The sequence below is a fragment of the Centropristis striata genome, chromosome 3, assembly GCF_030273125.1.
Source record: "Centropristis striata isolate RG_2023a ecotype Rhode Island chromosome 3, C.striata_1.0, whole genome shotgun sequence".
Taxonomy (NCBI): Eukaryota; Metazoa; Chordata; class Actinopteri; order Perciformes; family Serranidae; genus Centropristis; species Centropristis striata.
In genome coordinates this window covers 45,003,724-45,019,954 of record NC_081519.1, presented here as the reverse complement: position 1 = coordinate 45,019,954, position 16,231 = coordinate 45,003,724, and the positions used below count along the sequence as shown (strand labels likewise).

At 37.1% G+C, this 16,231-nt stretch overlaps 1 protein-coding gene across 2 annotated transcripts in view; it reads right to left on the bottom strand.

Moving 5' to 3' along the window:
• LOC131968840 (plasma membrane calcium-transporting ATPase 1-like) overlaps positions 1-4,881 on the bottom strand; it is a 91,314-nt gene extending 86,433 nt beyond the window's left edge. The window contains exon 1 of one of the 2 annotated variants that reach the window (XM_059329884.1): positions 4,147-4,881. In XM_059329884.1, the coding sequence (XP_059185867.1) occupies positions 4,147-4,342 (196 nt within the window). In that variant the 5' untranslated portion in view covers positions 4,343-4,881. The remainder of the gene's footprint in view (positions 1-4,146) is intronic. The other variant, XM_059329883.1, reaches the window with a different exon arrangement.
• Positions 4,882-16,231: the final 11,350 nt, after the last annotated feature.

Genomic DNA, 16,231 nt, shown 5'->3' with positions numbered 1-16,231 from the left:
CCATGTCTGTTTGTTTGTCTGTTTGTTTGTTTGTTTGTTGTATGAAAACCTTTAATGTCTCACACACTGTCAGCTCTTTATGTGTGCGTGTTGGGACTAGAACTGTCTCCTCTTCTCTTTGCTTTATCTGTTTAAATCAATCTATTTTATGATTGAATAGTCCAAGTATTATGTGAATATCTTTTGACTAAAAAAGACACAAAATGACAAAAAAAAGATACAAAATGACTAAAAAGACACAAAATACCTGAAAAAAGAGACAAAATGACTAAAAAAAGAAACAAAAAAGACACAATGACCAAAAAAAAAACACGAAAATGTGAAAATGTTTGTGTATTGATGTGTTAAATTAAAAATATATTTTTTTAAATTATATCTTTCCAGTTCAACTGGATATGGTGAAAAAAGGCAAGAAAGTATCAAGATAAAGACCAAACAAAAACCTGCACTGTCAGGTCCGGAAGTTGATTTTAAGCTTTTAAAATAAAAGCGAGTCTACCAGAAGCACATATTTTTCGTTTTACGTGTTTGTTTCTTGGGTTTTTTTATTTTATGTATATATTTTTTGTGTAAATATGTTCATGTGTAATTAAAAAACAGTCCAAAACCCGATTATTTCAAAGTAATATAACTTTACACGGCAATATATAGTGTGCAACATAACGTTCTAGTGATTAAGACTGTTTCTGTTTCTTCATATTCTTTCGTAGCCAGAAACTGTAATTACTGTCCAATTTTTTGCTTTCCTGACTGTCCTGGAACAAACCAGGGGTACAAAATTATTCCATTATGAAAAATAACCAAATTTAAACTTAAAATAGTGATATTTCATTTAAAAAAAATCACTTCATTCTGCATGTCTCATTTGAAATTCCTCCAAAAATAAAGTATTGACACTAACCAGATCCTGTAAAATACATAAAATTCATGAAGGATTCTGCATGTGACAGAAAAATCAGTAAAAATCCAACTGATCTGCAGGCTGTTTACACAGAGCCGAGAGGAGAGGACAGGAGAGGATGTAAAAATGAAAATAGTTCAATATGTAGCTTGTGGAGCTGCTGTTTTATTCTCCGATGGTGGTAACCACTTATTTAGAGTTTTTCTCTCCTTCTAGTGGTGATGGTGCTGGTTCCACAGAGCTGCAGGACTGATTTATATTTGATATATATTCTATATATTGCAGAGGAAGAACCAGGCCACAGTGAATAAAACGTGCCTGGACGCCTTCTACGCTTGGCTGGAACATAAACACTGACCAGAGAACCTGATTACACTGAAGAGGATTCAAATCAACAGCTCCAACTGATGATTCAAACCACTGACTTTAATATCATTCATATCTCTCACACCATGGATCATTTGGTTCTACCCAACAACAAGATGATCCAGTAAAAGAAAAGGAAGTCATAAGGCTATTATAAGAAATGTTTGAGGTAATAAACAAGCCGCCACACTGATAACAACAGGAGACGACTCTTATACACTGTAAAAAGGTGTTTAAAACCAGATAAAACAGGTGTGTTTTGGTTTCTTACCTTCTATGGGGGAGGTTTTGAGGTGTGTTTTGGTGTCTTACCTTCTATGGGGGAGGTTTTGAGGTGTGTTTAGGTGTCTTACCTTCTATGGGGGAGGTTTTGAGGTGTGTTTTGGTGTCTTACCTTCTATGGGGGAGGTTTTGAGGTGTGTTTAGGTGTCTTACCTTCTATGGGGGAGGTTTTGAGGTGTTTTGGTGTCTTACCTTCTATGGGGGAGGTTTTGAGGTGTGTTTAGGTGTCTTACCTTCTATGGGGGAGGTTTTGAGGTGTTTTGGTGTCTTACCTTCTATGGGGGAGGTTTTGAGGTGTGTTTTGGTGTCTTACCTTCTATGGGGGAGGTTTTGAGGTGTGTTTAGGTGTCTTACCTTCTATGGGGGAGGTTTTGAGGTGTTTTGGTGTCTTACCTTCTATGGGGGAGGTTTTGAGGTGTGTTTAGGTGTCTTACCTTCTATGGGGGAGGTTTTGAGGTGTTTTGGTGTCTTACCTTCTATGGGGGAGGTTTTGAGGTGTGTTTTGGTGTCTTACCTTCTATGGGGGAGGTTTTGAGGTGTGTTTTGGGGTCTTACCTTCTATGGGGGAGGTTTTGAGGTGTGTTTAGGTGTCTTACCTTCTATGGGGGAGGTTTTGAGGTGTTTTGGTGTCTTACCTTCTATGGGGGAGGTTTTGAGGTGTTTTGGTGTCTTACCTTCTATGGGGGAGGTTTTGAGGTGTGTTTAGGTGTCTTACCTTCTATGGGGGAGGTTTTGAGGTGTGTTTAGGTGTCTTACCTTCTATGGGGGAGGTTTTGAGGTGTGTTTTGGTGTCTTACCTTCTATGGGGGAGGTTTTGAGGTGTTTTGGTGTCTTACCTTCTATGGGGGAGGTTTTGAGGTGTTTTAGGTGTCTTACCTTCTATGGGGGAGGTTTTGAGGTGTTTTGGTGTCTTACCTTCTATGGGGGAGGTTTTGAGGTGTTTTGGGGTCTTACCTTCTATGGGGGAGGTTTTGAGGCGTGTTTTGGTGTCTTACCTTCTATGGGGGAGGTTTTGAGGTGTGTTTTGGTGTCTTACCTTCTATGGGGGAGGTTTTGAGGTGTGTTTTGGTGTCTTACCTTCTATGGGGGAGGTTTTGAGGTGTGTTTTGGTGTCTTACCTTCTATGGGGGAGATTTTGAGGCGTGTTTTGGGGTCTTACCTTCTATGGGGGAGGTTTTGAGGCGTGTTTTGGGGTCTTACCTTCTATGGGGGAGGTTTTGAGGTGTGTTTTGGGGTCTTACCTTCTATGGGGGAGGTTTTGAGGTGTGTTTTTGGGTCTTACCTTCTATGGGGGAGGTTTTGAGGTGTGTTTTTGGGTCTTACCTTCTATGGGGGAGGTTTTGAGGTGTGTTTTGGGGTCTTACCTTCTATGGGGGAGGTTTTGAGGTGTGTTTTGGGGTCTTACCTTCTATGGGGGAGGTTTTGATGTGTTTAGGTGTCTTACCTTCTATGGGGGAGGTTTTGAGGTGTTTTGGTGTCTTACCTTCTATGGGGGAGGTTTTGAGGTGTTTTGGGGTCTTACCTTCTATGGGGGAGGTTTTGAGGTGTTTTGGGGTCTTATCTTCTATGGGGGAGGTTTTGGGGTCTTACCCTCTATGGGGGAGGTTTTGATGTGTTTTGGGGTCTTACCTTCTATGGGGGAGGTTTTGAGGTGTGTTTAGGTGTCTTACCTTCTATGGAGGAGGTTTTGAGGTGTGTTTTGGTGTCCTACTTTCTATGGGGGAGGTTTTGATGTGTTTTGGTGTCTAACCTTCTATGGGGGAGGTTTTGAGGTGTTTTAGGTGTCTTACCTTCTATGGGGGAGGTTTTGAGGTGTTTTGGTGTCTTACCTTCTATGGGGGAGGTTTTGAGGTGTGTTTTGGTGTCTTACCTTCTATGGGGGAGGTTTTGAGGTGTTTTAGGTGTCTTACCTTCTATGGGGGAGGTTTTGAGGTGTTTTGGTGTCTTACCTTCTATGGGGGAGGTTTTGAGGTGTGTTTTGGTGTCTTACCTTCTATGGGGGAGGTTTTGAGGTGTGTTTTGGGGTCTTACCTTCTATGGGGGAGGTTTTGAGGTGTGTTTTGGGGTCTTACCTTCTATGGGGGAGGTTTTGAGGTGTTTTGGGGTCTAACCTTCTATGGGGGAGGTTTTGAGGTGTTTTGGGGTCTTACCTTCTATGGGGGAGGTTTTGAGGCGTGTTTTGGGGTCTTACCTTCTATGGGGGAGGTTTTGAGGTGTGTTTTGGGGTCTTACCTTCTATGGGGGAGGTTTTGAGGTGTGTTTTGGGGTCTTACCTTCTATGGGGGAGGTTTTGAGGTGTGTTTTGGGGTCTTACCTTCTATGGGGGAGGTTTTGAGGTGTTTTGGTGTCTTACCTTCTATGGGGGAGGTTTTGAGGTGTGTTTTGGGGTCTTACCTTCTATGGGGGAGGTTTTGAGGTGTTTTGGGGTCTTACCTTCTATGGGGGAGGTTTTGAGGTGTGTTTTGGGGTCTTACCTTCTATGGGGGAGGTTTTGAGGTGTGTTTTGGGGTCTTACCTTCTATGGGGGAGGTTTTGAGGTGTGTTTTGGGGTCTTACCTTCTATGGGGGAGGTTTTGAGGTGTGTTTTGGGGTCTTACCTTCTATGGGGGAGGTTTTGAGGCGGCGGCAGATGCCCTGGACGTCTCCGTGCGTGTCTCGGATCATGTTGACGGCCTCGGCGCTCCTCAGCTCCATCAGGTTCCTCAGGTCCATCAGGCTCACCCCGAAGTCCCCGTCATGGTTGCCCTCGGCAACCGAGTTCCCCGGAGGGTGGTCCGCCGTGTTGTTGGCCATGGTGGTCCTCTTCACACCACTGCTGCTGCTGCTGCTGCTGCTGCTGTGTTGTTGTTGTTGTTGTGTTGTTGTTGTGTTCCTGTAGTTGTTGTTCCTCTGAGTGTTGTTCTTCTATCTGATATAAGCTCAGACTGGCTGGTCAGTTCTGGGGGATTGTGGGTAGTGTAGTTAGCTCCTGAGCCGGACGTGATGCTCCTCGAGGGTTAACATGGAATCAGGGGAGCGAACATGTTCCAGCAGCTGCAGGAGAAACACAAACAGGATTTAAAAACCAGAAGATCCAGACGGGAAACAGTCTGAACATCATCATCATCATCATCATCATCAGCAGACAGATCACTTCAGGTCTGACTCCACTAATTAATAGACCAGAGACTTATCAGCCAATTAGAGCAGAGTTTGTCATGTCAGGTGATTAAAGCCGTCTGAGGCTGAATCAGTGCAGCCGTTAGAGATAAACTGATTATTGTCTGTTCTGCTCTGAGACACTTTACTGGTTAGTGAATCAAGCTCCCAGTTACCAGTAAGACCCAGTTCATCTTCACTATCTTTACAACACTTTCACTGTTTTTGCTTCTTTTTTTTCAAATAGCTGCTCAAAAACATGACCAATCTAAAAATAACTAATAATCTAAGTAAAAAATGTAGTAATTTATTCAATAATGCATCAAAAGTTATTACAGTATTACAGAAATTACATTATTTATTATTTTTGAATAAAAAACTTTTTTTTTTAACTTAAAATTATTATGTTGCTGGTTAGTAAATGAAGCTCCGAGGTTAAGACCCAGTTCATCTTCACCACCTTCAACTAGAAAATAAAACCAACAGATAAAAAATAAAATAAAATAATTATTATGGTTATTTGTGTTTATCGACTAACAGAAGCAACTGCTGTCAGACGTTCTGTTCCAGTAAACATATTTATCAGCATCTAATGACTTTAATGCTTGTCATTTCTTGCTGGTGCAACTTTCAGAGCAACAAATACGAGTAAATATCTTGCCTTAATATGGGACCACTTGTTAACTCACTCAAATTAAAACCAATTTCAATCTGTTAAATTCTAACCTGAAGCTTCATTTACACATCAACACCTGCAGCTAAGAGACCCCCAGGGGTCCACGCACCACACTTTGGGACCCCCTGGTCTACAGACCCTCCCCACGCTGAGCTGCAGGTCTTTAGGTCTTCACCACACGGCTGGTGGAGATAAAAGTTAAATTAAAGTGATTTAAAATAAATCAGGAAAGAAAAGAAGCCGAGGAGACGGAGAAACGTTCTGCAGCTCCGAGACGCTTCATGATGGAAACACTGAAGCTCCGACAGCCAATCAGCTGCCAGAGGACTCCCCGGGTCAGAGTGTGTGTGTGTGTGTGTGTGTGTGTGTGTGTGTGTGTGTGTGTGTGTGTGTGTGTGTGTGTGTGTGTGTGTGTGGCCAAAGAGTGGCATTCCAGCCCATCACCACAGATTATGTAAGTGCACATCAAAGACTGTCCTCCATTTATCACTGTTACACACACACACACACACACACACACACACACACACACACACACACACACACACACACAGTCTGGGTTCTGGTGGTTCTGGTGGTTCTCTGAGTGGTGGTTTGTGGTTCTGTTGAGCCGTTTTGAGAGCTTGTAGAGTTTAAAATATTAAATATGTAAGAGGGGTGATGATGATGAATAAAGTGTTTTTTTAGTCTTTGAGGCCTGAGAGGACACGAAGGGAAAGACTGGTCACAGCCGGAGCGCCAGAGAATAGAATATGATATAATAGAATAGAATAGAATAGAATAGAATAGAATAGAATAGAATAGAATAGAATAGAATAGAGTAGAAGAGAAGAGAATAGAATATCTTTACTGTCAACAAGGACAACAAGGTTTAAAAGTGTCGTCTCATCTGTCCGACATATAAAACGTAGAAATAAAAGCTGATAAAAAAAACAAACACCATCACTCATACACACACACACATACACACACACACACACACACACACACACACACACACACACACACACACTAAATCTTGGCGTCATAATATAACTCCTGTTCCTCATCCATCCATCAGAGTATTTCTCTCCTGACTCTAGTGAACCAACAGGAACAACATGAAGGACGTTCAGTCTCTGAGTTAATGTCTTGTTTATATCTTGTTTCTGTCTTGTTTCTGTCTTGTTTCCGTCTTGTTCTGGAGTCTGGTGTCTTAATGACGAGTTAATGAGTCCTGACTGCTTCCTGGTCTGGTTCTGGGGGTTCAGATCCTCAGGGACCAAACAGAACCAGGAGAACCAGGAGAACCCTGCAGGGTGTTTTGGTGCTGCTGGCAGCAGAGACTCCTGATGGATCAATTAAAGCTCCTCACAATTAATTAATGTTCATTTACATATTCTAGACTTAATGATCAAACACCACACAAATATACCCAGTAAACCCCCCTCCTATTAATACATCTACATACACTCATACACTAGAAACGTCTTTTTATTCTGTTTATGTCCTTTAAACTGACTGACTGTATTTGACGGTCTACCAGCGTGTCAGTCAGTCAGGAACGTATTAAAACTGTTTGTGTGAATGTATTAAATAATAATAATGTAATTCATATAAAAATGAGTCTGAATATTAGAAACTGTAACGATACGATCGTTTATCAGGATAGTTTCTGAGAAATTATATCGTCCTCATAACTGTTATGTGTGTATCTGTGTACATGATCTGTATGTGTGTGTGTGTGTGTGTGTGTGTGTGTGTGTGTGTGTGTGTGTGTGTGTGTGTGAGTGTGAGTGTGTGTGTGTGTGAGTCATCATCACGAGGAGACAACAGAGAATGAATAAAATAAATGAAACAAAGCGTTTGTTGTGCGTTATGAACCGATAGTTGGTGATGTCATCATGATGAAGGGGTTAATTATTGATAATGAGATTGTTTAATTAAACATTCAGTAATAAGAATAAATAACAGAGAGCTGATAACTCTGCATTAATGATTCACATTAAAGCAACACAATCATTTACTGCTAATGTAAATATTGTCTCTTTATTATTATTATAATAATTAAACAGACGTTTCATCTCATTTCATGTGTTTAGTTAGTAGAACACTTTTATTTTCTCCTCGGGATGAAAACTTTATTAACTGAACGTCTCAATGTTGGTGAAATAAAGGGACAAATAATAATAATAATAATAAAATTATTAAAAATATTCTTCAGTTTCTTGTTCATTTTAATGTCTGGTTCAACTAAAGGTTCATTTGTTTGGACAAATATAATGATAACAACAAAAATATCTGATAAGAGTTTAATTTAAGAGCTGATATCTAGACATTTAACATGGTTTTATTCATAATGATTTTGGTTATTATCAAGAATGTTTCCACGACTGTAGATGTAAAAATGACAAAAAAAAAGACACTAAATGGTAAAAATAGATGTAAAAAATGACAAAAAATGACAAAAAAATAGATGTAAAAATTACTAAAAAGACAGAAAATTACCAAAAATGACAAAAAAAATATGTAAAAATGAACAAAAAATACACAAAATGACCAAAAATATTTGTAAAAATGACCAAAAAAGACAGAAAATGGCAAAAAACAAAAACAACAAAAAATTAAATCAGTCATGGAGGTATCAGACGTTGTTTTCTTTAGTTTCTGGTTCAACTGAAGTTCTAACAGAAGTTTTTCTGCTGTATCAGCATTAATGTTCAGATTTACATTGTTTACAGTAAATATATCGTTACATTATAATTACCATGTACAAACATTTGTTGTTGTTCTTGTTGTTGTTGTTGTTGTTGTTATTGTTTGTGTGGAAACAGAAGCAGCTTATTAAAGGGAAAAGTGAGATAAGACTCATAAATCAAGATAAAACCATAAACGAGGACTTTAACCAGGAGAGGAAACTAAAATAAAGTCTGAGGAGAATTATGGATGTTGATGAATGTGATGGTTCCTGATCGGAGCTGATCGGAGCTGATCGGAGATTATTGATCACAGCTGCATTTAAAACACCATCTGGTTATTGAAAAGTGTTATTGACGATTTCAAACAGCTCGAATGAAACTCATCCAGAATATTAAACCTCACAGATCAGATGTTCAGGTGATTCCTCTCTGTTGGACATTTACTGTTAGAAACATCCTTCATACTCATATTTCATCATTGTGATCATAACAATAATAATAATAATCATTAAATGTGATATTTCTGTCCACAGTAACGAGCTGGAGGAGAACTAGAAGAACTATCAGAGAAATAAATACAAACACACACTCTTGTTCTTTTAATTTTGTTGTGAATTTTTGTTTTCAAATCCAGTTCGTTTTAATTCGTTTTTAGAGTGAGTTTGCTAGTTTTAGTTTAGATTTTATTAGTTGTAGTGTTTTGTAATGGGGTATTTGTTGGGTGGGAGATTAAAAGAGGTCACAGTAAATTTTGCCTTTATTTCCTTTGTCTGATCCATCTTCATTATGGATGAAAAAAGTTGACAAAGATGAAAACGAAGGACATTTTCACTATAATTTAGTTAGTTTTGTAACCACACAATACAGTTTCAGTTAATTATCATTATCATGTAACCTTTAACCCTTAAAACAAAGTCTGAAATCTAAAAAAAGCCTTTAAAGAAGTGAGGACCGGCCGAAATGTCCTCACTCTGTTGGTTAAAAACGTGTTCTGGTCCTCACTATGTAGGAAGTACAAGAACACACACACACACACACAGACACACACAGTGTGTACGTAGTGTACATACACACCTTTATAGATGGTTAACTCCACCACCACACCCTCTACAGTCCAAAGGTGAGCATTCCTACCTTTACACCTGAAGACACACCTGCTGACACACACACACACACACACACACACACACACACACACACACACTAAATACACACACACACACACACACACACACACACTAAATACACACACACACACACACACTCTCACTAAACACACACACTCCCTTTCACCTGCCTGTCATGTGACTCAGAGCTGTTGAACTCTAACGAGAAAGTGTTTGATTAACGCAGAGTTACACACAGACACACACACACACACACACACACACACACACACACACACACACACACACTCAGCAGTGTGTGTGTGTGTGTGTGTGTGTGTGTGTGTGTGCCACGTAGCATCAGATCTGATAAAGTGTGTGTGACAGAGGAGGGAAGTGATTTAGAAAGAAAAACTGTAAAAAGTGTTTGTAGAAATGACAGTAAAACTGTAATTTTAGTTCTGTAATCTCAAATGAGATCTAGTCTGGGAACCAGCCGTTCATTTCTCCGTAGAGGAGGTGTGGTTTACGATCCTCCGGAGCCGTTTATTGGACGCTTAGAATGTCTATCAAAGCGTCTGTAGGTAGCTCTTAGCCAATCAGATCAGTTATACCAGATGACGTAGTAGAGCAACAGAGATGGATGTTTACATAGCCGGACTAGCCCTCTAGCATCTCTACTTTGAGGCTAAAATGCTAAATTCTGCTTCTGCAACGTTTTTCTGCAGCATGTTCACATTCAGCCACACATCCACTGATTTTATGGTCAACAAACAAGCTGCTGGGGGTCTCTGGAGGCAGTATCAAAATGACCAAAAAAAGACACAGAATAAAAAAGACACAAAAATATTTTTAAAAGTCACAAAATGGCAAAAAATATACACAAAATGACTAAAAAAGACACAAAATTATTTTAAAAAAGACATAAAATGACCAAAAAAGACACAAAATTATTTTAAAAAGACATAAAAATTACCAGAAAAGACACAGAATTACCAAAAAAGACAAATTATTTTTTTAAAAGGCACAAAATTATTAAAAAAAGACAAAATGACAAAAAAAGACACAAAATTACTAGGAAAAGACACAAAATTATTTAAAAAAGACACAAAATCACTTAAAAAAAGACACAAAATTACCAAAGACACAAAATTACCAAAAAAAGACACACAATTATTAAAAAAGGCACAAAATTACCAATGAAGACACAAAATTACCAAAAAAAGACACACAATTATTAAAAAAGGCACAAAATTACCAAAGAAGACAAAATTACCAAAAAAAAGACACAAAATTATTAAAGAAAGACACAAAGTTATTAAAAAAAGACTAAATGGCCGTCCCGGTGGCTCACACCGGTAGAGCGCTTGCCATGTATGCCATGTGCTGTGGTGGAGCCGGGTTCGAATCCGGCCTGAGCTCCCTTTGCCGCATGTCTTCCCCTCTATCACCCCCTTTCACTCTGTCACTATAAATAAAGCAACAAAAATGCCAAAAAAAAAATAATCTAAAAAAAGACTAAATAACCCCCCAAAACAGTAATTAAAGGGACCTTCCACTTAATTACTGTGGAAGTGCCATTCAAATAAAACTCACATTAAACTTTCATATCAAGGTGGGGGCCACAAAATATCGCCACAAGGGCCACAATTGGCCCGCGGGCCACGAGTTTGAGACCCCTGCTCTAAACTATTTAAAACACCGTCTACAGCTAAAGAGAGTTTGGCGTCTGCAGCAGCCATGTTGGATCCGTAAGAAAACTACAAAACTACAAGCTTCCGTCTGTCCAGTAGTACGGGGCACCGTCTGTCGTCCCTCCCCGCTCTGTGATTGGATCCTAAAACAGGATAAGAAACCTCCCTGGTTTCCAGACTGGATGGAGGTTCAAAATTAAACTAGAGCGTGCAAGGCAGTCTGGGTATACCAGGCTAGTAAAACTGTTAAATTACATCAGAAACAGGACGTAGAATTAAAAACTGAATCTAACCGCAGCAGTAGACGCTGTAAATCAAAGAATAGTACAAAACTTTTAAACTATATAAAACACACAGAATTAAAGGAGGAACACCAGAATGTGACTCGGACACAATGAGGCTAAAATAAAGGGAATATTCTGTCTAAACCAGCTATTCTCAACCTTGGGGTCGGGACCCCAATTGGGGTCGCGAGATGATTTCTGGGGGTCGCCAAATCATTTTGGAAGTCAGCTCTGTCTCCACTGTGTTAAAGTGTTCATGTGTTTTAGTCTTTTTGGTCATTTTGTGTCTTTTTTGTCAATTTGTGTCTTTTTTGTCATTTTGTGTCTTTTTTGGTAATTTTGTGTCGTATTTTGGTAATTTTGTGTCTTTTTTGGTCATTTTGTTTCTTTTCTGGTGAATTTGTGTCTTTTTTGGTCATTTTGTGTCTTTTTTGGTCATTTTGTTTCTTTTTTTGGGCCATTTTGTTTCTTTTTTGGGTCATTTTGTGTCTTTTTTTGGTCATTTTGTGTCTTTTTTGGTCAATTTCAAGTGAGCGGGGGTCGCGGACAACATGCATGTTAAATTGGGGGTCGCGACTCAAAAAGGTTGAGAACTACTGCTCTAAACTACAGTTTTTGCTGATATTTACATTTAAATTTACAGTAAACAACCCACTGCTGTATTTATTACAGTGAAATTCAACAGCTGACGGGATTTTACTGTAAGTTAAACAGATTTTTTACAGTGTAGACGGAAACAGACACAGATCACTAAATACTGATCAGACGTTTGATTCATTCATTACAAATAATTACACACAAACAATATGGACATTTATTTTTTACTATAATCTAGCTTTCTAGCTCTTAAGTGTTATATTTCTTTGTTTCTTTCTTTTAATTTCAAATTTTAATTAACGTTTTTATTTAATTTCAATTTTAATTTATTTGTAATTTTTAATTTAATTTTAATTTTTAATTTAGTTTTACTTTTAATTTTTAATTTAATTTTTAATTTTTAATTTTAATTTTTAAGTTGTAATTTTTAATTTTATTTATTTGTAATACATTTTGTTGGGTCTGTCTATATTTGATAAAATAATGTTATTTTTCTTCTTTTTTAACTTGTTAACAGTATCAGACTTTATATTAATATTGCTTGTTTAATATTTATTCTTTCTATTTGTGCTGCTGTAACATTATTAATCCCATATCAGGAACATTTCCAGAGAAATATCTGATCTGATTCTAATCATCTTTATTGATCTCTAGTGTTAAAAGTGTTTTCTTCTTCTGTGTTTTATGGTCATGGCTGGTTAATCATCTATCAAACACTTTGAGCTGCTCAAACCTTTTATTGACCATTTACAACCTGTAGGAGAGGTTTGATTTATTGATTTATTGACTGATTGATCGATGAGTCAGCGATCTGCTGCGTCGACTGACGTCACAATGAACAGAAGTTCATCTACAGGTTAAATTAAAACAATAACTGAATATTGTTTCAACGCTCAAAGAAGAAGAAGTGTTGGTTGCAAATATTCCATAAAAGAGGTAAAAGAGGATAATATCTAGTTAGAAATGATCCATTCAAAGTGGTGGATAGTTTTTAAATCAATTTTTCTGCAAATCAGCTGATTTGATTTACGTCTTTTTGGTAGTTTTGTGTCTATTTTTTGGTCAATTTGTGTCTTTTTTGGTCATTATTAGTCTTTTTTGGTAGTTTTGTGTCTATTTTTTGGTCAATTTGTGTCTTTTTTGATCATTATTGGTCTTTTTTGGTAGTTTTGTGTCTATTTTTTGGTCAATTTGTGTCTTTTTTGATCATTATTAGTCTTTTTTGGTAGTTTTGTGTCTATTTTTTGGTCAATTTGTGTCATTTTTGGTCATTATTAGTCTTTTTTGGTAGTTTTGTGTCTATTTTTTGGTCAATTTGTGTCATTTTTGGTCATTATTGGTCTTTCTTGGTAAACCCAGTCTGTGTCCATCCAACAGTTAAAACACAAAGATTAAAAAAAGAGTGAAATATTTCTGAAGCTGCAGCGAGCGTCATTTTACCTTCTGAGACTAAAAACTCTCTTCAAATCACCTCAAGCATCCATTCAAAGTGGTTGATCGGTTTTTTAATACATTTTTCTGAATCTGGAACAACCAGCTCTTAATTTTTTTGCCATTTTGCCACTTAAAACTTGTTTTCCAAGTCATGTTGGTGTCATTTCTTTCACCTAAACAACCTGATAATTATAGTTTTCACGTTGACTCAGGGGAGAAACATTTTAAACCCAAAAAACATTAAAATGGATTTTTAAAATGATGCTGATTACTTTCAAAACACAATGATGCTCAATGAAACATGTTGTAACATGCAAGAGGTCAAACGAGGATAATATCTATATTTTATACTAAATATATTTAATCTCCAGTTTTACTTGATCACCATCATCATCATCATCATCATCATCATCATCATCATCGTGGTGGAGCTTTAAACAGCTCTGAAGCTTGTTTTTACGCCTCCTGATCTGATTTCTGTGGTTTAGAGGGACGTTGGAGGCCAACAGTTTATTCTGGCGTCTCGGCTGAGTGACTTCCTGTTTACACAGTAAATACAGACATTAAATATTCATGTTGGAGCCTGATTTTAATAAATTATTAGTCTGAAGCCGTTTAGGAACCAATGAGGAGCTCCGAGGTTCTTCAGCACACTGTAAAAAATAAAAAAATCTCTAAAAAACCAGATCAAACAGTAAATCTGCTGCTGCATGGACTGATAATTTACCTTGACAAGGTTTATAAATTAAGATTATTAATCTAGAAATAAGCATGTTGAACACTTAAAATAATAAATTAACTCCTCGTTACGTCTTTTTTTAGTAGTTTTGTGTCTATTTTTTGGTCATTTTTTGTCTTTTTATTGGTTATTATACATCTTTTTTGGTCATTTTACGTCTTTTTTTGGTAATTTTGTCTATTTTTTGGTCAATTTGTGTCTTTTTTGGTAGTTTTGTGTCTATTTTTTTGTCAATTTTTGTCTTTTTTGGTCATTTTACGTCTTTTTTGGTCAGTTTGTTGTTTGTTGTTCTAAATCTAAAGTTTTTTTTATCTTGTTAAGAACCAAATAATCATCAGGTCACTCTGCTCGGGCCAGTTCATCACTGCTGGCAGCTTTACTTTATCTGGTTTTAAGAGTTAATTTATTATTTTAAGTGTTCAACATGCTTATTTCTAGATTTAATAATCTTAATTTAAGAAATCTTGTCAAGGTAAATTATCTGTCCATGCAGCAGATTTACTGTTAGATCTGGTTTTTAACACCTTTTACAGTGTAAAGTCTGAACCACGTGACCAGTTTCACTTGTTGAGACAGAACGCCTGAATGAGCTGGACAGGAAGTGATGTCATGGCTGTGGCGTGCTCTATATATAGACGGAGAACATGGATAAAGAGCAGCAGTGTTTCACTGTTAGACTCTCTGTCTGTTCTTTCTCCATCTGATCTCTCTGTTATTGACTCCAGATGACATTATGCTGCAGCAGCTCACATTATACACAGAGTGTGTGTGTGTGTGTGTGTGTGTGTGTGTGTGTGTGTGTGTGTGTGTGTTAGAAGGCCAAGTGGAACAATCTGTTTGAGTCACTAATCCTGCAGAAACCAACTGACAACAAAAAAATGACAAATAAATAACTAGAAATAAACAAAAACATGCTGGAAACAAGTGAAGCAGGAGCCTCAAACTAGAATTACCTGCAGGAGGCAGGATCAATATGACCAAAAACAGACATGAAAATACTAAAAAAAGACACGAAATTACTAAAAAAAGACACGAAATTACTAAAAAAAGACACGAAATTACAAAAAAAGATACAAAATTACTAAAAAAAGACACAAAATTACTAAAAAAAGACACAAAATTACTAAAAAGACACTAAATTACTTAAAACAGAAACAAAATGACAAAAAAGACACAAAATTACTCAAAAAGACACAAAATTACTAAAAAAAAGACACAAAATTACTAAAAAAAACACTAAATTACTTAAAACAGAAACAAAATGACCAAAAAAAGACACAAAATTACTAAAAAAAAAAAGATACAAAATTACAAAAAAAGATACAAAATTACAAAAAAAGATACAAAATCATTAAAAAAAGGACACAGAATTACTAAAAAAGACACAAAATTACCCCAAAAAAGTAATTAAAGGGACCTTCCACACACAACACGGTAAAGTGCCATTCATATAAAACTCACATTAAACTTTCATATCAAGGTGGGGGCCACAAAATATCATCACGAGGGCCACAATTGGCCCGCGGGCCGCCAGTTTGAGCCATGAAGTCAAATTATCTGCCAGAGCAGTAAGTTAATGTTTCTTTGTAAGAATTCTTTAAATAAGTTAAAAATATCTAGAAACTGGAAAAACAATGATGTCTTAAAATAAATCCAAATATTCTTATTTTGAGCAATTGACTGTAGTAACATTAAAATAAGCAGAAATACTTGAAACGAGCACGTTTTGGTGATAGAAAATACTTTAGAAATATCATTTAAACTCCATGCAACTAAAACTCTCAACTGGAGCCAATATTTGAGGTAAAAACTCACCATATTCAACAGTTGAAGAGATTGAAAAGCATGAAAAAGCTCACAATGTCAATCCTAAAAACAAGTCTTTACACAATAAGATCATTAAATAAGCACATAATAATAATACTAATAATTAAATAAGCACATAAAGCTATGGTCAGTAGGTAAATTATACTCAGAACAATATAATTAAGATACTATTGATAGATAGAAGAAGAAAATACTTGGTGAGCTTCATGTTTTACAGTGATTCATCGTGTCCTTTTAGAGTTGAACTCATCAGAATCTTTTCTTTCTTCCTCTGAAGGAATGTTTCCTGTAGAGTTTTACTGTGTGAATCACATGTTGCTGCTCACAGATCAGATGTGTGTTAGTCACTCTGACTCACTGTGTCTCTGTGGTTTCTGTAGTTGAACCAAATATAATCCTGATCTTCTCACTGAGGATCATTATTCCTCTAACCCAGGGGGGGGGCAATTAATGTCCCCAAGGGGCCACATGACCAACACCACGAAGGTTTCAGGGGCCGGACCAAAACT